The sequence below is a fragment of the Capra hircus genome, chromosome 2, assembly GCF_001704415.2.
Source record: "Capra hircus breed San Clemente chromosome 2, ASM170441v1, whole genome shotgun sequence".
Lineage (NCBI taxonomy): Eukaryota > Metazoa > Chordata > Mammalia > Artiodactyla > Bovidae > Capra > Capra hircus.
In genome coordinates this window covers 96386973-96409267 of record NC_030809.1, presented here as the reverse complement: position 1 = coordinate 96409267, position 22295 = coordinate 96386973, and the positions used below count along the sequence as shown (strand labels likewise).

At 41.1% G+C, this 22295-nt stretch overlaps 1 protein-coding gene across 2 annotated transcripts in view; it reads right to left on the bottom strand.

Moving 5' to 3' along the window:
* Window positions 1–22295, bottom strand: part of GPD2 (glycerol-3-phosphate dehydrogenase 2) — a 147475-nt gene that overhangs the window by 93784 nt on the left and 31396 nt on the right. For both annotated transcript variants that reach the window (XM_018063241.1, XM_018063247.1), the window contains exon 2: window positions 19567–19676. In XM_018063241.1, coding sequence (XP_017918730.1) covers window positions 19567–19668 — 102 coding nt within the window. In that variant the 5' untranslated portion in view covers window positions 19669–19676. The remainder of the gene's footprint in view (window positions 1–19566; window positions 19677–22295) is intronic.

Sequence of the window (22295 nt, the reverse complement as noted above, 5' to 3'; positions counted from 1 at the left end):
GTCATGGTCTCTGCCTCCTTTCATCTAAGGAGAATAATATATACACACACTGCTACTGCTGCTACTAAGTCACTTCAGTCGTGTCCGACTCTGTGTGACCCCATAGACGGCAGCCCACAGGCTCCCCTGTCCCTGGGATTCTCCAGGCAAGAACACTGGAGTGGGTTGCCATTTCCTCCTCCAATGCATGAAAGTGAAAAGTGAAAGTAAAGTCGCTCAGTCGTGTCCAACTCTTCGCAACCCCATGGACCACAGCCTACCAGGCCCCTCTGTCCATGGGATTTTCCAGGCAAGAGTACTGGAGTGGGGTGCCATCGCCTTCTCCAATACACACACACACACAGTAAATACACACAAGAGCAACTGACAAAATAGAGAAGGTGGGGGGGAAGCACCATGCCATGACCATTCAGATCAGGGAGGGAGAGTCTTTCATTTGAGAGTTTCCACTGGGCCATGACAGATGGATAAGGCTTGGACATGAGACTGACAAGTGACTAAACTGCTAGAGCATTTTCGCACGTCAGAAGAATTGTGCTGACATTTGCTGCTTGGTAAGTTTCCTAGAAATGGCTGAGAAATAAAAGTAAGGACTCTACTACGGTAGAGTTCATTAGAAAAGCCCCCATTCTACTCTGCTAACAAGTGAATGTTAAAGTCAGCTGAACCTCTTCAGCAAGTACACTAGATCAGATGGACATTCCTTTTGCCCATCTCTCCACTGTGCTATTTCTCCTGGCCTCATCCCCTGCCTCATCCTTCTCAAGGGTATACTCTAACCTGTCTCATCTTAACAAACAGTAAAAAATGTCTCTTCATATGGTTCTATCACTTAGCCTAACAATTCCTGAAATATCTGTATACCCTTGCTTTTTCCTACCACCTCACCTTCTATTCAGGCTTCCCAGGTGGCATTAGTGATAAAGAACACTCCTGTCAATGTAGGAGACCTAAAAGGCATGGGTTTGATCCCTGGGTCTGGAAGATCCCCTGGAGGAGGGCATGGCAACCCACTCTAATATTTTTGCCTGGAGAATCCCATAGACAGACAAGCCTGGTGGGCTACACCCTGTAGAAGCAACTTGGCACAGCACCTCCTGTTCACTCCCCGTCTCAGTTTAACATGGATTTTCAGGTGTACATCAGCACCACTGTCATGGCCTCCACCACCAGCACTGACCAATATCTGTTATGCTGCAAAATCCCATGTGGACTTGTCACCCCTCACTTCAGTCGTCATCTCAGCACATTCACTCACTTCATCAACTGAAAGACAATTACCTGAGATGAACCGTCCTCTCCCACCCTCCCCCCGCCCCTCTCTCTCCCTCCAGCTCTTGAACCCACTCTCTCCTAGTTTCCTTTGAATGTCTGTCTTCTGTGCAACTTTAGTCACTGAGGTTCCTCTTGGGTCTGCCTATTTCCTCTTCTCGGTTCACTGATAACTCTATCTAGGGAATCTCATCTTTCTCCGTATCGTCAGATATGCTGTATACCACACTGACTCTCAGCTGTGTTCCTCTGTTCCAGAACCTGGATACCAAACTACATAGATGGAGCCTCCATTTCAATGTCTCACATATATCTCAAAATTCTACTGATACAGTTTATCTCCCCAAACCTTTTTCCCTATCAGTTTTCCTCATCTCGGTAAAGGCATCATTATACGTCCAGTTGTTTGTGCCACTTTCTTAAGTCTCCTATCTGATCAGTCACTGAGTTCTATAAATTCCAGCTCCTAAAGAATTCTCGCATCTAGTGACATCATCTTCACTGCCCTCTTTCAATCCAGGTACCTTCCCTTTCCTCTGTACTATAATGATATTCTCCTACAGGTCTTCACACAGTTACCATTCTTCCCTCCTAATCATTCTCCATACTGCAGCTGGGGTAATCATTAAAAAACCCAAATCATGTCATTTCCATCATTTCCATGTGTAAAACCCTTCAAAAGCTTTCAACTCACTATGAGATTAAAGGTAAAGCATCTTCATGCTAGTTTCTAAGATCATTCATAGTTTTTCAGAGTAACTTAAAATGAACAAAGAAATGCACAATACTAAGGGTTGGTGGTGATACAACTCAACTGGAACTCTCTTATATTGCTGATGGAAATGCAAAATAATCTAGACATTTTGGAAACAATTTGAGAGTTTCTAAGGACTTTTCAGGTGGCACTAGTGGTAAAGAACCTGCCTGCCAATGTAGGAGACACAGGAGACGCGGGTTCAATCCTTGGGTTGGGAAGATTCCCTGGAATAGGAAATGGCAACCTGCTCCAGTATTCTTTCCAGTATTCTGGAAAATTCCATGGACAGAGGAGCCTAGCAGGCTATAGCCCATGGGGTCACAAAGAGTCAGATGAAACTGAACACACACAATAAAGGTAAAAATACACTTGCCATACAACCCCCCGGCCAAGGTGGTTTACTCAAGAGAAATCAAAATCTGTGTTGACACAAAAACCTGTAGGCAAATATTTTCAGCGGCTTTATTTATAATTTCCAAAAATTAGTAAAAATATCCTTCAACTGGTGATGACTAAACAAACTCTAGCGCATCTATGAGTTGGAACTGGCAATAAAAAGAACACTTCTAATAGATTCAACAACATGAATGGATCTTGAAAGCATTATGCTAAGTCACAGGCCGCCAAATTATGGTTTTCCACCCAAATGTGGCTACTACCTATTTTAATAAAGTTTTATTGGAACATGGCCACCTACAATCTTTCATGTGCAATGCATGACTGTGATAGAATGGAACTTTTTACAACAGAGACGGTAAGGCCTGCAAACCTAAAACATAGACTACCTGGCCCTTTACAGAAAAGTTTGCCAACCCCTGTGCCAAGTGAAAGAAGTGAGACTCAGAGGTCTATACAGGGCACGATCCATTTACATGACATTCTGTAAGAGCAGAAGTATGGGATCAGAAAACAGACCTGTGATTGTCAGGGTTTGGAAATGGTGTTGGAGGGGCATTGACAACAGAGTATGCTTTTGAGGATGACAGAAATGTTCTATATCTTCACAGTAGTGGTGGTTATATGACCATATGCTCCTGTCAAAATTCACAGAACTGTGTATTATAAAGAGTAAATTTTACTGCACGTAAATTATGCCCTAAATGATACCTCAATGAACTTAAAAAATAAGTAACCATGTACACAGCAACCACGTGCCAGGCATTATTATAAAGGTTTTATTTTTTACTCATTTGAGAAGGCAATGGCACCCCACTCCAGTACTCTTGCCTGGAAAATCCAATGGATGGAGGAGCCTGGAGGGCTGCAGTCCATGGGGTTGCTAGAGTCAGACACGACTGAGCAACTTCACTTTCATTTTTCACTTTCATGCACTGGAGAAGGAAATGGCAACCCACTCCAGTGTTCTTGCCTGGAGAATCCCAGGGATGGTGGAGCCTGGTGGGCTGCCGTCTACGGGGTCGCACAGAGTCGGACACGACTGAAGCAACTTGGCAGCAGCAGCAGCAGCAACCCTCTCAATAACTCTTTGACTTAGGTACTACGAGGATCTCCATTCGACAGAAAAAGGAACCGAGACTCAGAAGTTAAGTCCCTGGCCTGTGATTATACAGCTGGTACATGGTAGAGCTAGGAACTGAACTTACACAGCCTGGCAACAGAGACTAAGTTTTTACGTTGCTGCAACATAGTGTGTGTGTGTGAGTGTGTCTGTGTGTGTGTGAGTGTGTGAGAGTGTGTGCGTTAGTCACTGAGTCATGTTCGACTCTGTGATCCCATGGACTGTAGCCACCAGGCTCCTCTGTCCATGGAATTCTCCAGGCAAGAATACTGGTGATTCTACAAATAGTTTGAGAAAAAAATAAAGAAACAGACTAAATAGTTTTAATATGACGAGATATTACCAGTTGCCAAAAACAGAAAGCGTGGGGGCTTTTTTTTTTTCCAGTATGGTTCTGTTATGGAGGTTCTGCTGCATAGTCCTTCCAAAAATACTTTTTTTTTTTAAAATATACGGCACTATTGAGGGTAATTTATTTAATTTCTGACACTACATTTAAAATAACATTTTATTTTTGTTTATTTTTTTCATAAAAGCTGGAAAGTGTTGCAACTGAGAAGCTAAGCACCAAGTTTATTTTAGAGGCAGTAAACACAGCCTAAGGCCCTCTTTATAATTATGACAAGAGAAAGACTCATTTGGGCTTCATATGGCTTTGAGTCACAAAAACACATCTGTACTCTACCTTCCCTAGAAATATGTTGATTAAGGAGAAATAAGAGAAAATCAGCAGGAATAAAACAGTAGCGGTAACAGCACGTTTTAAGAAAAGAGGTCTTTGGACTCCAAATTTTCCCAGACCTGCTAATAAAACTGCCTTGTTTAATCAAGACAGCTTGATTAAACAGAAATCTGGGAGACAGACTCCATTAGAAGACTGTTCCTGAGATTCTGGGAGAAGCCTTGGAAAAGCAATATGCCCTAAGTCACCTGAGAAGACACCTTACTCACCACCATGCTTCCTCATGCAATCAGTGTGCAGTGAATGCCCTCAAGGAGTCTAGAAATTAGAGGACAAAGCAAAGAGAAAATTATGCTACTGCTTAGTAGATTAAAGAGAGAGAACGCTATAAGAGCATAGGAGGTATCCCCCCTGATCCAGACCTGAGAAGGATTCATAGCTAAATCAGGTCAAGAAAGATTCACAGGCATTAGCTGGATGACAATACCAGATATGGAAGTAGACACAGCATGTGATAGAATCATAAGTCACCACAGTGAATTGGTCAGCATACTACTTTCTTAAAAGCAAGAGTTACAATCCAATATTTAAAAACTGTTCTCCATATCTATGAGCCTGTTTTGCTACATTTGTCCATGTTTTTAGATTTCACATACAATTGAAAATATATATTATTTGTCCTTATCTAATTTCACTTAGGATAATACCCTCCAAGTCTTTAGGACTTCCCTGGTGGTTCAGACAGTAAAGAATACACCTGCACTGTGGGAGACCAGGGTTCAATCCTTGGGTCAGAAGATCTCCTGGAAAAAAAAAAGAAGAAGATCCCCTGGAGAAGGGAACGGCTACCCACTCCAGTATTCTGGCCTGGAGAATTCCACGGACAGAGGAGCCTGGCAGGCCACAGTTCATGGAGTCACAAAGAGCTGGACATGACTGAGCGACTTCCACTTTCTTTCTCCAGGTCTACCCATGTTGTCACAAATGGGAAGATTTCATTCTTTTTTTTATGGCTAATATTTCACTGTGTGTGTGTATGTATGTATATATATATATAGATATAGATATAGATATAGATATATATACACACCAGATCCTCCTTATTCATTTGTCGGTAGACACAGGTTGCTTCCATATCTCGGTTATTTTAAATAATGCATCAGTTAACACTGGAGTGCATATATCATTTTGAATTAGTGTTTTTGTTTCCTTCAGATAAATACCCAGGTCACCATAGTTCAGGTGGGGGGATAGTAGAAATAGGTGAAAAGGACTAGGAGGTAAAAACTACCAGTTATAAAACAAATAAGTCACAGAGATGCAATATACAACACAGAGAATATGGGCATACTGTATATGACACACAATACTGTAACAATTTCGGCACATAATCTGTATGTTGGCATACATCGGTTATTTGGCACATAATCTACAACAAATCACTATGTTATATACCTGAATCTAGTATAATATTGTGTCAGCTATACTTCAACTTAAAAATGATATAAATAACAAAATTTGTTATATTTCATATAGACATTAAGATTTCTATCTGAGATCAATCTGCTGAAACTGAACAGTGGCTGCTGCCCTTAGGCAGGGCTCATGCACCCTTGTTAGCCCAGGATTCTCACTCACTCGCTTGACACTTTCATCCTACCAGTCTGATCCCTTCAGGCATATAGGCTTGCCAAGCCTGGCCTAAAGACAGGACAAGCCCAGCACCACTTCAGGATCTATTACCTAATTCAGCCCCTGATATCTGAAGAAATGAGAGCCCAAGACACAAAGCAAACCATCTTGTGCCTAGCCTAAGTCCAAGTGTAGCTCCCAAACAGAAAAAAATTCTTATCTTGGTACAATTAGGAGAATACTAGTATTTAATATTACTTTGATGTTGTTATCTCTGATTATATTTAATTATAATGGGCTGTGGGGAAGTAGGTAGTTGTTTTTTTTTTTTTAATTCATAAGCAAAGATTCCTCTCCATGTTAAAAAGATAAAATTCCTCCAGCATTCTGATAGCAAACATATAGCTTTTGTCAAGAGACGGGCACATAAAACACTTATATAGAATTGAAAGCCAAGTTCATAATCTTTGAGAGTTTACATCTCAGAGAACAGAATGGGATTCAGAATGAGATCGATTTTACTATATCTGTACACAATTAGACTTGCAAATTTAAAAAAATATATATCCCAGACATTTGCAACTTCAGGTGAGACAGAAAACAAGATCTAATAATTAGTGTCTATTTCTGAAAGAAGTGCATATGTAAAGACCACAGGCAATTAACAGCGAGGTTGTCCTGTAATCATGTAGAGTAATAATTGGAGAATAAAGTAGGGTTTCATGCAAATCACTTCTTACAGCAACTATCACTCTCACTCTCATATTTTGTGGTTCAGTTCTATCCTGATAATGGAACTGTTAGATTTAAGGGGAATTGCTTCATGTTTTGTTGTCACTGAAAAATACTATATTTTTATATTTCTGGAAAGGAAATGCAATAAGCATCTCCTTAGAGTGACTCTTAAGATGTCTTAATGACCTTTCACCTCCTGAATCACTTTGTGATTCTAAACAATGATGTTGCTCATGTTTCTCAATGTAAACAAACTGGGTGAGGGATTCATGATTACTCTATAGAAAGAGTGGCTAATGGGTGGCCCCTCATCTCCACTGGGGACCACAAGACAAAATAAGACAAGTCCATCTTTTGGGGGATGGGGGAGCTGAGAAAAGAGCTCTGGCTCACCTTGAAGGTGCTATCTCGCCCTTAAGTGGACATGATTCCTTTGAGAAATCACAGAGAAGTTATTTTAATACCAATCACAACCAGCCAAATCATTAAATTATAACACTTTTTATAGCTGAAAAGCAGGGAAAATACCCTTTGGCTCTGTCTGAATCTACTTCAAATAAAATCACATCACTACATGATCTGAGCTCTGAGGGATATGTTTTACCTGTTAAGTACTTTAAAGACATAGAATATGTGTTCAGAGGTGTCCAAACTTGATATTGGGTTTCCCAGGTGGCGCTAGTGATAAAGAACCTGTCTGTCAATGCAGGAGACTTAAGAGACATGGGTTTGATCCCTGAGTAGGGAAGATCCCCTGGAGGAGGGCATAACAACCCATTCCAGTATTCTTGCCTGAAGAATCTAATGGACAGAGAAGCCTGGCGGGCTATGGTCGACAGGGTAGCAAAGAGTCAGACACGACTGAAGTGACTTAGCGTGCGCGTGGACACACACACACACACACACGCACGCAAACTTGATATTGCTTTTCAGTTGCAATAGCGTACTGACAATAAAAGGATCTGGAGAGGGAGCCTGAGAGCAGGAAGGGAAGAAGAGCTGCTGCGAGCCCACATACTAGTAAGTCAGGTCCCTTGGGTCACCATGACACAGCAGGGCACATCCTCTGACCAATGACGAAACTGAGTTTTGTTATTCCTTGGGCAAGTAACTGACAGAATCAGAATCCAAGCACAGACTGGACTCCAAATCACCGGTCTTCATCTTTGCTAAGTTACCTTTCCCTACATGCGTGAGGTACGGAAGGCGCTAGATCACCAGTCTCACTGACACCAGCAATGCAGGGAGCTGCTGATGGCAGCCGGAGGATACAGAAGTCCGAGGGAAGTTGCTTTACCCAGGGCCAGCCACACTGGGCAGTGACACCCAAGGATCCACCTAACAGCATTTTTCCTTAAACATTTCCCTGACACATACACTTGGAAACGGACCCAGAACCAAAACGGGACTCACTGGCCCCCATCCCTCTCAGGTGAATCAAATGCTGACCCAATGACACAAAGGACCGCTTCCAAGTTCACAATCCAGATGGCCCTGGGCAGCATTTTAATTATATGTTCAAAGTACTTTGGGGTATAATTTATGATGCACGCTTTCCATTTCTCTGTGAATTATTTCATCAGATGTATACATATTTATAACTTTTCTAGTTTATACTCACAAGCATATAATTGGATCTCAGAACTCCTTTGTTAAAAAAAATCACACATTTTGAAATAAAGCAAGCAAAATTATTTTGCCTAACACTGCCTAATATCTTAAAGCATCTCTACCAAAAGGAGGCCTACCTAGCATTAACACAATTTAACTGTTAAGCTGGAAAATGGGAAGAGGGGAGCTAGTGGACTTTTCCCAAAGCATTTACAGAAAGTTTCCTCAGTCCCACAATATTCCTAAAAAGTTTCTTAAAGAGGCCTTAAAATGGATAAATAGTTGAAAGTGAAATGCAAAGTCAAATCAAAATGAATGTCAACGTCGTTCAGTGAGCAACAGCCTAGAAGCTCACCAGCTGTCAACGCTAATCATAGCTCAGTCGTTGACTCACTGTGTGACCTACCACAGTACAGTTAACCTCTCGGATTTTGTATGCCAGCAATAAAATAGCATCGCAAACTCCTCGAAGGCCTGATGTGAGTTATAACTCAAAGATATCGCCATGGCCCCACTTTGGGAGCTAAGTGTTAAATAAAAACCAAAATTAAAAGGAAGATGATAGGATGCACTTCAAAGAACATTTCCAGCTCTGTCTGCATAATTTCAGTGCTTTAATGAAACACGCCTCTGAGAAACGGTTAACCATATAGAGTTAAGAATAGTTTCAACTGGCCTCCTGGAAAATATAGTGTACTGAGAATCCTCATCAAACTTTAGATATATCAGACACAGTCCCAACATATTTGGTTGTGTTTTTAAGAGAAAAAGAATCTATGTACAGGAATCTACGTACAGGATTCTAAACAAGAGAAGAAAACAGATGATACAGTCTTTGACATTAACTCTAAGGATAAAACTCTCACAGAAAGAAAAAGAAAAGCACACAGCTCATTTGTCAAAACTAGATTAGAAATTAAAGTCAGGACACAGATTTAATGACTGGATGCTTATCAAAACTTTTCTCTTCTTCCTGAGAACACTACTGGACTACACTTCCCACCTTCCTTATAGTTAGCCAGAAATGATCTAGTGAGTCAAAAAGCTACACAGCATGGCAAAACTACTAGAATAAAGGGATACAGGGCCCTGAATAACTGCAAGAAACAACTGCCCACCTATCTACTTTGAAGTGTAATGTGAGCAAGAAAGAAACTTCCACTGTGATAAGCCACTGAGCTTTGGGAGATGCTTAATATACCAGTTAGCTTAACACAGAGATATGAGATACGTTTAGCACTGCAACTCACTATTTACAATTCCCATATTTTGTCTGCTCAGAATCATCTTCTGACAGGTTCAGTTCAGTTCAGTTCAGTTGCTCAGTCGTGTCTGACTCTTTGCGACCCCATGAAACGCAGGACGCCAGGCCTCCCTGTCCATCACCAACTCCCAGAGTTCACCCAAACTCATGTGCATCAAGTCAGTGATGCCATCCAGCCATCTCATCCTCTGTCGTCCCCTTCTCCTCCTGCCCCCAATCCCTCCCAGCATCAGAGTCTTTTCCAATGAGTCAACTCTTCACATGAGGTGGCCAAAGTATTAGAGTTTCAGCTTTAGCATCAGTCCTTCCAGTGAACACCGAGGACTGATCTCCTTTAGAATGGACTGGCTGGATCTCCTTGCAGTCCAAGGGACTCTCAAGAGTCTTCTCCAACACCACAGTTCAAAAGCATCAATGCTTCGGTGCTCAGCTTTCTTCACAGTCCAACTCTCACATCCATACATGACCACTGGAAAAACCATAGCCTTGACTAGATGGACCTTTGTTGGCAAAGTAATGTCTCTGCTTTTGAATATGCTATCTAGGTTGGTCATAACTTTCCTTCCAAGGAGTGTCTTTTAATTTCATGGCTGCAATCACCATCTGCAGTGATTTTGGAGCTCACAAAAATAAAGTCTGACACTGTTTCCACTGTCTCCCCATCTATTTCCCATGAAGTGATGGGACCAGATGCCATGATCTTTGTTTTCTGAACGTTGAGCTTTAAGCCAACTTTTTCTCTCTCCTCTTTTCACTTTCATCAAGAGGCTTTTTAAAAAGTTCCTCTTCACTTTCTGCCACAAGGGTGGTGTCATCTGCATATCTGAGGTTATTGATATTTCTCCCGGCAATCTTGATTCCAGCTTGTGCTTCTTCCAGCCCAGCGTTTCTCATGATATCTTCCCTGGTGGCTCAGAGGTTAAAGTGTCTGCCTCTAATGCAGGGGACCTGGGTTCAATCCCTGGGTCGGGAAGATCCCCTGGGAAAAGAAATGGCACCCCACTCCAGTACTCTTGCCTGGAGAATCCCATGGACGGAGATGCCTGGTAGGCTACAGTCCATGGGGTCAGAAAGAGTTGGACACGACTAAGAGACTTCACTTACTTACTCTGCATAGAAGTTAAATAAGCAGGGTGACAATATACAGCCTTGATGTGTTCCTTTTCCTATTTGGAACCAGTCTGTTGTTCCATGTCCAGTTCTAACTGTTGCTTTCTGACCTGCATATAGGTTTCACAAGAGGCAGGCCAGGTGGTCTGGTATTCCCATCTCTTGAAGAATTTTCCACAGTTTATTGTGATCCACACAGTCAAAGGCTTTGGCTTAGGACCCACCATTTATATAAAAATAACCCATAGAGATGTCACTGCTGTTTAGTTGCTAAGTTGTGTCTGATTCTCTGTGACCCCATGCACTGCAGCATGCCAGGCTTCCCTGTACTTCACCATCTCCTGGAGTTTGCTCAAACTCATGTCCATTGTGTGCATAGAGATAAATCTCTAAAAGGATAGATAATCAAATGAAAGCCCCAGCAAACCATGAAAAGTGAAAGTGAAAGTTAGTCCCTTACTCGTGTCCAATTCTTTGCAACCCCATGGACTGCAGCCCGCCAGGCTCCCCTGTCCACGGAACTCTCCAGGCAAGAATACTGGAGTGGGTTGCCTTTTACTTCCCCAGGAGATCTTCCCAAGACACGGATTGAACCCAGGTCCCCCACACTGCAGGCAGACTCTTCACCGTCTGAGCCACCAGGGGAGCCACCAGGGAAGCCACCAGCAAACCCACCAGCAAACCAAGGTGCAGAGGTATTTCTGCTTTCCTGGTTGCCATAATGCTGATGCTAGTGGCTCTCTAAGCAGGTAGGTGAAGCTTGAAGCCTATTATTCAACCACTAGTCCTTCCTCCTCTTAAATATACAGTCTTCATATGGTGTCTAACACCACCTTCTCTGTTCATAGAGAATTTCTCAGGCAAGAACACTGGAGCCAATTGCCATTTCCTACTCCAGGGGATCTTCCTGACCCCAGGGATCGAACTTGCGTCCCTCGTGTCTCCTGCATTGGCAGGTGGATTCTTTACCACTGCACCACCTGGGAAGCCCATCCAATACTACAGTTCCCACCTAAGCTTTAAAATCAAAAATTGAGACTGTTTCAGGACAGTTGCTGTTATAGCACTCTGTAAGATTTTTAAAAAAAAGAAAGGCTGTTCATGAACCTATAAAGAATGCCTCTGGAGATGGAGGACTATTTACTCAGAACAAGCAAGTCTGCTAGCCAGTATTGCCTCTGGTAAGCACAAAGCCAATGAATCACGTGATAATTGCAGCTATTTATCAGTGCTCAGGTAAGATTTCGACTGATTTCAAATCCACATACTCTTTAGCTTAGGAGACAAAAGTATGTTTACAACTGAGGCTAAATTCTTAAAGATAGTAAGCACATGCAAAAAATAGTTATATTCAACCAAAGATACTATTGAAAAGTGATGCTTAAGTAGAATCTTTGCAACTGACATTTTCTCAATTGACTTCATGTCTTGGATGGTATGCTTATGATTTTAAGTATAATTTTTAAAAATTAGAGCACTTTTAGTTTTACAGAAAAATTGAGGGGACGTTCCAGAGATTTCCTACATACCTCCTGCCCTCACATAGGCAGAGCCTCCCCCATGATCAACATCAATCCCCGGATTGGCACAACTTTTACCAAGGATAAACCTGCACTGATACAGCATAATCACCCAAAGCTAACAGTTTACTTAAGGGTTCACTCTTGGGAGTTAAACGTTCCATGGTTTTGGATAATATATTATGACATGTATCCATCACTGCTCTAAAAATCCTCTGTGATCAGCCTACTCACCTCCCTGGATACATCCATGGCAACCACTGACCTTTTTACTATCTCCACAGTTCCCCCTTTTCTGGAATGTCCTATAGTTGGAGTCACACAGTATGCAGCCCTTTCAGGTTGGCTTCCTTCACTGAGTAATATGCATTAAGGTCCCTCCATGTCCCTTCATGGCTTAATAGCGCATTTCTTTTTTAGTGCTGAATAATGTTTCACTGTCTGGATGGACCACGGTTCATTTATTCATTCACCTACTGTTGGCCATTTTAACTGTGTCTAAGTTTTGGCAATTAAGAATCTGTGCACAGGTTTTTCTGTGGACATAAGTGTTCAGCTTCTTTAGGTAAATATCATGAGTGTGACTGCTGGATCATATGGTGAGAATATGTTTACTTTTGTAAGAAATCACCCAACTGTGGCGTTACAAAGTGGCTGTGTCATTTTCCCACCAACAATAAATGAAAATTCTTTCTGCGCCACATCCTTACTAGTATTTGGTGTGCTTATGATTTTGACTGTGCTCATAATTTTGATTTCTTCTTGACTGATATTCATCTTAACTTCAACTTTCTCTAACCTCTACCAGTTTCTCTGGCCAGCAGTGAATATAAGCAGCATTATGCCAATCAAAAACTCAGCTATTTAAAGAAACCTGGTGTTGTATCTTTCTTATTATTCGTAACAAAGCTAGGTCTGTCTATTTCAAACTTTTATATCATATATGGGAGAAAAGAAAGAAGTATACTGAACCCTAAAGACCTGCTATCATGTTAGGTGCTGTGAAGACTGGCTTGTAGATTTTTGAGTTGGTTAGTGCTTGGAGTAAAGAGACATTATCCTTACCTTATAAAGAAACTAGAGTTTTGGAAACTTTCATAACCTGTGCATAATAACACGCTCATCAAAACCCAACCATACTTGTATAAAGACACATTCAGGGAATTAAGTATCTTTTCATTTGGGGAATCTATTAAGATAAAACCCAAAGTAGATCTTACTTCAACTGGATATAATCTTTCAATTTTCTGCTGTTGCCTCAATCTTATCTTTTGAATTCTGAATCATTGGTACTAAAAGTCAAAAGACTGGTCTATAAAATCTCTTACAAGTAATGTATTGAGAGGGAGATTTTAATCTTAGTGTTCCCAAAATTCCAAAATTCCTATGGATTTTAACTATTGATAGATTGCTTTGCCTATCATTAGCATAAGTATTTTTACTTACAAAGGTAGTACAGGTTTACCTCTAATTCAACTCACCTAACACTATCAGCTCACTAACATCACCACTATCACTTTTATCTTATTCCCTCAACTAACCCTGCATAACAAAGTAAACTATAGCCTTCAGCAATTCATTTAAAGTATAATGAATTGCTATTTCTTACAAAGTGAGAGGCTATTTTGCGAAGCATGAAGATCCTGTCATTAACCAACACTACTACATCACTGGGCTTCCCAGGTGGTGCTAGTAGTAAAGATCCACCTGCCAATGCAGGAGACAAGAGACTCAGGTTCCATCCCTGGGTCGGGAAGATCCCCTGGAGGAGGGCATGACATCCCACTCCAGTATTCTTGCCTGGAGAATCCTTTGGACAGAGAAGCCTGGAGCACTACAGTACATGGGGTCACAAAGAGTCAGACGCGACTGAAGTGACTTAGCATACATGCACACACTACATCATTAGCTTTGGGAAAATATGAGTCCAGTTGCATTCCCTTCTAGCTAAATTCTGATTTATCCCCCAAAATCTGATTCTCCCCCTACCAAAAAAAACAGAGCTTTTAAGATTTTTCACTATAGAGTAACAAATAGCGTCGTATTTTATATTCATCAATTTATCAAAAATATTATATTTGTGTAACTTTTTAGGAACATATCACCTATAAATCAAGTCTGCCGTAACTGACATAAGCTTACATACCAAAAAAACAAACAAACAAACAAACAAATGATGGGAACGTCACGGAATTTATTACTTATCACAGGAAGAGAGTTTAAGCCAATAATTGGGGTTGTCTACTTTGATATTGGCTCATATTCAGATCAGGAATCAAGGAAGAGAGAAAACAGAAGGGTGATTGTGTGACTGTTTTCACCCATCCTACAAGCTCAGATGAAGATCATGCCACTTGCTACTAAACCTCAAAGTCTTAACACGCTGTCCCTGAACCCAAGGGTCTCCAGCGATGAGAGCAACCTTCCTGCCAACTACAACCACACTTCATAATCAAATCACCTGGGAACAGCCAAAACTTTTGACAAGTTTACTATATTCCAGGAACTCTCCCATGCTTTAATGGTCTTCAACAGTCCTATGAGGAAAGTACCACTGTTTTCCCCCATCTTGTAGATGGTGGGGCGGCGCGGGCGATGGTTGGCCCAGAGAATTTAAGAAAATTGCCCACCGTCACTCAGTTCTTCAGGAGCAGAGCTGGCAGTCAGACTCAGACAGCCTGCAAAGACATTCCCAAGATTGTGTTCCTGTCCTTTCTGTTGCTGATGAACAGAACATCAATGAGAATCTCTCATTTCCTGGATTCTAATAATATCACTCCTCACACTAAAAAAGAGACTCCCTGCCTATGCGTGGTGCAAAAAAAGAGTTCACATCCGGGCTTTGAGAAAGCTGTCTGTGGTTCTCAGGCTTCACCTCAGAGCTGGCTCATGAAGCCCACACACCTCCAGAACGGGTAATGGAAGGAACACCCAAGCGCGGCGTACGTGAGAGGGCCACCCTCAGACCTAAATAGATCTTTGTTACATCAGCCACACTGCTGGGGTTAAAAAGAAGCCCACACTGTCACACCAGTTTCCAGCCAGGCCCTAGAAGGTATAAAAGAAATGTGGAGTTTACATTTTTTTTAAGTTTCCAGAAAAAGACCCTCACTCTACTGCAAAGACAAACGTCCGAGGTAGCCCTCTGTGAAAACTCTGCATTCTACCCTAGTTTTGCTCCCATTCTTCCCATTGCCCTGAGGAACCCTCTTGCAGCCCTGAATGTAATGCTCTATAATATAATATAGAGCTCCTTAAGCTACCTCTTAGTTACCACCTCTTTAGCTCATAACTTAAACTCCATTCTCCCTCCAGCTTGGAATTAGAAAAGGAAGCTGTCCCATGAAGTGACACTTACCTTTCACTAGACAGCAAGGAAACCCTAGAAGAGCAAACTGTCCTGAGAAGCAGACTGGATGTCTTCCAGGTCCTTTCCAATTAAAGTTTATTATTAAACAGACCTATACTAAACTCCCTCAGTCATGTCCAACTCTTTGCAACACCATGAATTGAAACCCGCCAGGCTCCTCTGTCCATGGAATTCTCCAGGCGAGAATACTGGAGTGGGTAGCCATTCCCTTCGCCAGGGGACCTTCCCCCCAGGGACTGAATCTGGGTCTCCTGGATTGCAGGCAGATTCTTTACCTTCTGAGCCACCAGGGAAGCCCCCTATACTACACAACGAATGATAAATACCTTGCTCTGGAAAATCTGCACACCACTGCAGGGGTGTTTACTTGCTACATACTGGTGGGATTTAAGACAGTGCTGGGATGTTTATATCCCAATCCTCAGCCTCCTATTCCTTGGTATATGGCTAGTCTGGGGAGAGAGAAACATCAAGAAGGTTTGTGGAAACTTGGTAACCTACAGGTGGGTGAGGAAATGAGAGAGGAAATGGAATGACTAAGCCTCTCTAAGACCACTCCAAAAACTCCTACAGACTTCCCTGGCGGTACAGTGGACAGGAATCTGCCTGCCAGTGCAGAGGACATGGGTTCAGACTCTGGTTTAGGAAGATACCAAGTGCCAAGGAGCAACTGAGCCCACAGGACACAACCTCTGAAGCCTGTGCACCCTAGAGCCCCTGCTCTGAAACAAAAGAAGCCCCCGCTCACGGCGACTAGAGAAAAGCTCCCGTGCAGCAGCGATTACCCAGTGCAAACAAAAAGTCAATAAATCACTGCTCTAACGGCCAATATTTAAAAAAAAGAAGAAGAAAATCCTGCATGCACCCCTAGAAGCAGCCTGGAATATAGATGCCATTTGTGGTCAGAAACCTCCTTCCCTGCAGGTGGACACAGTCAAAAGAGGCCAACCTTCCATTCATCTTCTCTTCCCCCATCAGCTTTCTCACTGGAATTGAAGATTTAGTTTGCCAGCTCCGAAATATAATAACAACAACCACAGCTCTCTCCCTAGGCCATGATCTCCACCTTTTCCAAATGTGATCTTATTTATCTCAAAAGAAGAAAAAAATTCTCTTGACTTGAGTTAACAGTAGAGACTATTCACTACTGAAAAACATAAGTGTTAATAATATGCTTGCATGAAGAAAAGTCACACCACAAAGTAGGGTGGAACAAAAAAATCCTTACTCTCACCTATAACCTCCAACCTGCCCCCGAAAATGCCAGTGTTCACAAATATCTCTATTTCCTCACCTACAGCAGCTTTTATTGAAGCAACTGAGTAAAAGGGAAGTGAATCACATTTTAGTGAATTTCACGGTTTTGCATTTAATTAATCAAAAGACGGTATATGTAATAGTTCTCCTTCTATTCTTTTCCTTGCAAATAGAAGCTAATTTCAAAGAGTTTTGTGAGCGGACCCAGCACCAAAACACTTAATAAAGTATCCACCACCAAAGGTGCTGAATCAGCCCACTTGTATTTAGAATACGACCTCTGTCTATATTTTAGGAAGGAAGTTTTGTACCAGGAATATCAAATAAGCACCAGCTTGGGGCCAGTGGAAGCAGTGCTTCAAGTGCAGGATTGCCAGCAAAACGTGCCTGAACTTAACAGTCAACCAACTGCTTTCTCAACCGTCAGTACCTTGGGCTTTCAACACTAACTTATCATTAAAGGAGGACAGTTTATTGGTTGGCATCATCTCATAAACACTGGGGAGAAAAAAAAAGTAAAAGACTCAAGCCAATACTTTTAAGCATTGCTCTCTAGAAGAATAAGAGCACACTTAGTCACATTTAAGGCCACAGCTTCTATAAAATGTAGCCAAATAAAGGGCATCAAGGGACAGTTTTTCTTGACTACTGAAGTCAGGAAAATTTCCTCCCCTAGAACGGCTCTGACTGGCAGATACTCTCTGAAAGAGGACAGCTAAGGCCTGTGGTCATTTTATGTCAATGGTCAACTGAGCTGGCCTTCCCTCCACACGTACCCCTTTCTCTTTTTCTGCCAATCCCTATGGCTGGATCCAAACCTGCCACCAAAAGCATGCTCATGGCAGTGGCTTTAAGGGACAGGAATCGCCACAGAAGAACACATGCACTTGGGCGGGTGTCTCCTGCAACTCACTGACAGAGTACGCCTATGGTGATTTTTCTCAAAAGAACTTGTCAGATTAAAATTATAAATGACTCAAAACTGCTGGTATCTGTTTCAACTGGCTATTAGGGTGGTCAGGATGTCTAACTTAGGAAGGAGAAAATGACAAAATGTCCAGGAATCAACAGACCCTTGCTTGACTCGGTTTTCTTGGCTAAAATTAACTCCTAATTTGATGGACTGGAGGCAGCATCGACTGCTTGTTCTACTGAGAAATAAAAGAGAAATCAGACAACAACAGTATTCCCTGGGTACAAAGTTAAGTTACAAATTCTGAAATAGAACATGCTTACTATGGTTAACAGACATGAACCATGGACAAATTTAGCAACAACTCATCATATTAGATATCGGGACTTTGGCACTGGCATTTTCCAGTATCGTTTCAGAGTGTACTGGTAAAGATGGCAGACGAAATCTAATCTGTTAAAGTCCATGTCCCAAACAGAACTGCACTTCTAAAATAGCCTCAGCAGAAACAACATCATCTTTCCACACTTATTTTTAAGGAACCAAGGAAACATTTTAAAAGAAAGAGTACATCAAGTGTGTTCAGGAGTGAGAATGAGCTTCAATAGAAAGCCAGTAATACCTGCAACATGTATACTTAGGGAAACCGTAAGAGCAATACGCTCACAGGGAACTCTGTGCAGTGTTATGTGCCAGCCTGGATGGGAGCAGGGCTCAAGGGAGAATGGACACATGTATATGTATGGCTGAGTCCCTTCCCTGTTCACCTGAAACTATCACAACATTGTTAATCAGCTATGCCCCAATATAAAATAAAAAGTTAAAAGAAAAAAAAAAAAAGAGTACTGTGCTCACAGTTAAGAATGGAAAGAAACAGCACAACCTATATCCAATACTGTCCATCTTTTGGAGGAAGCACTAAAAATAAGCTTCTTTTTTTTTTTTTTTTAAATATACAAGCCAACAAGTTGATTCTTCCTAATATGTGTTTTTTACATGGCAGTTCCCATTCAGGACATGAGACTCCAAGCAGTGGCTGGCGCTACTACCCTGGAGCACAAAGGAAGAGAAACAAGAACAAGACAACCCAGGCAGGGCTGAAAGCTTCTCACAAAAATATAGGATATGAGTAGTTCACGGCCCAACTGCAAATAGTTTCCCAAATTGCTTCACCTTTGTCTTCGAATCTGGAATGAACCAACCAGCTGGTATCACAAAAAGTCCTAATGATGCTGGGAAGAGGGGACAGGAGATTAATACTAATTACTGAGTTAGTATTTCAATCCTGAAAAGAACAAAACCAAAAGTTATTTCCTGGCATCAACTTGAACTATGGGAAGGCATAGTTGTAGTGCAAAGAGGAAAAAAAAGAAAAGGAACCAACACTCTGAATTATTTGGAAACTTCATGCCAACTCCATTTTCATAGCTTTCTCCCACTAAAAATTTCACCCAGTATAAGTAATAATGCTACATAAGTAACTAAACCTTTCAGAAATAAACCCAAAATTTTGAGTTGGGTCTTTTGTGTAGGCTCTTTCTTTTCCCATTTCCTTTCTCAGCTGTCTGCCTGCTAATAAGACAAACTCTTGGCAGGAACATAGAAGGTATCCAGACATTTGGATGAATTAGACAAAGAAAGTCTAAGTGAATAAACCACGGCACTCGGAAATGAAGCAGTCTTTTAAAAGCAAAGAGCCAAAGCAGAGGCTAAGTAATATAATGCTTTCTGATAAAGAAATTTACTTTTTAAAAAATGAGATACACATGAGTTCTCAATGATCATTAAGGCAATATTCTAAATTAGTGTCTTTCAGATCAAGCTGAGATAGTAATTTCTAAACAGTACCATTACATTCGTTTCATATACAGTACTTTTAACAGACTTGTTTCATATTATAATCAATACATGGATAATTACTTACTTGCTTCCTTTTGTAATGAGCAAAATGAGAGAGGCCTAGAACAGTGGCAAGAGCACCTCCTCCAACAAGAACAGTCCCTTTCACTGCCTTTTGAAATGCCATTTCTTAGCCTAAAAGGCAAAAAAAAAAAGGAAACAAAAAAGTTGCAATTTTTATCACATAATAATCCAATAATAAAAAGAAACTGTATAGATTATGAAATTATGTTAAACTAGAAAGAAAAACAAACCATAAGGAATGTATTAACATACCAATTTGTATACCACAATTCAAAACCAGCACACAAAAACCCGAGGAAACTGACAACATAAAAGTTACCGTCCAATAGGAATTACAAAAAGGAAAACTCAGAGACAACCGAGGATATTTAAAGAGTGTAAAGTCAAGAGAGCTGTGAAAAGAAATGGCATTGTGTGTCTGACAAAACTGCAAGCCGTACTTGCAAATTTGTTCAACCACTAATCCCCTCCACAAAAAAGAACTAGTTGAAGTCTTCTGTCATTCAACATCACAATGAGCCTCATGCCTGCTCCGCATTCTTTGGCAAGTGTTTAATTCCACCCTGGTATAACTCTCTTCCCGAGTTTTCCCCTTCCCAATCAACTTCTCACTAAAACTGAAAGCCAACACACTTAACATTTCTAGCCCTGGAAGAGTCCACACTTTAGAGATTACAAAGTAAAGGAAAACCATGCTTTGACCCTTCTACAAAATGAAAGATCCAACAGTGCTATAATTTCTTTCATTCAGGGAACTTTTAGAAGAATGAAAAAGAAGGTTTTTTTTAGTCAGAGTTTGCATGGCACCACAGTTTCAAGGGGAAACCCTCTAGACCCAGCTCTCCTTCCTGCTCGTTGTATATTTCTAAATGAAGTCTTGCACTGTGTTAGCTGTCGACTTTCTGTCTGCTCTTTTGGATTGATGGAATTTCTTGATTTTTTGTTTGTTTGTTTGTTTCAGGCCTTATACAGTCTAACATTTTCCAGAAACCAAAAAAAATTAAAATGAAAATTCCACTAAAAAACCTATTCCCTTTTATTGTGCTAAACAAACAAAAAAGATAACACTGTGTGATCACTTAAAAACAATTCTAACTGAGAGTTAATATTGAGCAAATTTGACCTGCCTAAGTCTTCCACTTACAACAGCAGCTGGCACATGCAAATCTTACAGTGGAGCCACAGCCCTACGGCCAGACGGGTGAAGCTCTGACCTATCTAGACTCGCACCTGCTACTCTACAGATCTCATGACTCAAAGCATTTAATGTGAGGCCAGTTTTTACCTAGGATAGTCAAAAACATACACTGTCTCAATGTAAATTATGATACAATGAAAATGTTTTGAGTTCATGTCAAATGAATAGAATATTAACATAACTATCTTAAATCAAAGAATTTCAGTACAGTTGGTAACAATGACTCTACAGTAAAATCCATTTTGGAATACTATAAATTATATATGGGAAAAAAACTGGCATTTCTTAAAGTATTATTGTTTCTCTAATCTTCATTTTTTTTTCCTGACAAACTCCTAAATTCTAAGACTCATCCTTATTTTTAAGATTCTCGCCAGAAAAAAAAAAAAGATTCTCACCAGAAAAATATTTTACATGTGTTTGTTCTCTGCAGCTGGAGGTCTTTTCTTTTCCACCCCTTCACTGCATCAACTGTCCCCTCTCTCCCAAGTTATGCAAAAGAGTTGCTGTATACTGGCTGAGGCTTCCATTCAACATTCAGTCAACCCTAAGCAAAACCTAATCCACGATTTTCTGACAGTGAAAACCACAACTTGACCAATTTGGAAGGCATCCGTTTGTCACAGCTGAGCATCACCATTCCTAGTATGGCTGTAAATGTTCAAATGGAGGCCAATTGCCTCCAGGATGAAATCCTAGCAGCCCAGAGATAGCATGCTATCCTGTAACTGGACTAATTGGCCTTCCCTGTCACTACGAACAAAGTTAGTGGAGGTGATGGAATTCCAGTTGAGCTATTTCAAATCCTGAAAGATGATGCTGTGAAAGTGCTGCACTCAATATGCCAGCAAATTTGGAAAACTCAGCAGTGGCCACAGGACTGGAAAAGGTCAGTTTTCATTCTAATCCCAAAGAAAGGCGATGCCAAAGAATGCTCAAACTACCGCACAATTGCACTCATCTCACATGTTAGTAAAGTAATGCTCAAATTCTCCAAGCCAGGCTTCAGGAATACGTGAACCGTGAACTTCCTGATGTTCAAGCTGGTTTTAGAAAAGGCAGAGGAACCAGAGATCAAATTGCCAACATCCGCTGGATCATGGAAAAAGCAAGAGAGTTCAAGAAAAAGATCTATTTCTGCTTTATTGACCATGCCAAAGCCTTTGTGTGGATCACAACAAACTGTGGAAAATTCTGAGAGAGATGGGAATACCAGACTACCTGACCTGCCTCTTGAGAAATCTGTATGGAGGTCAGGAAGCAACCGTTAGAACTGGACATGGAACAACAGACTGGTTCCAAATAGGAAAAGGACTGCGTCAAAGCTGTATATTGTCACCCTGCTTATTTAACTTATATGCAGAGTACATCATGAGAAATGCTGGACTGGAAGAAACACAAGCTGGAATCAAGATTGCCGGGAGAAATATCAATAACCTCAGATATGCAGATAACACCACTCTTATGGCAGAAAGTGAAGAACTAAAAAGCCTCTTGATGAAAGTGAAAGAGGAGAGTGAAAAATTGGCTTA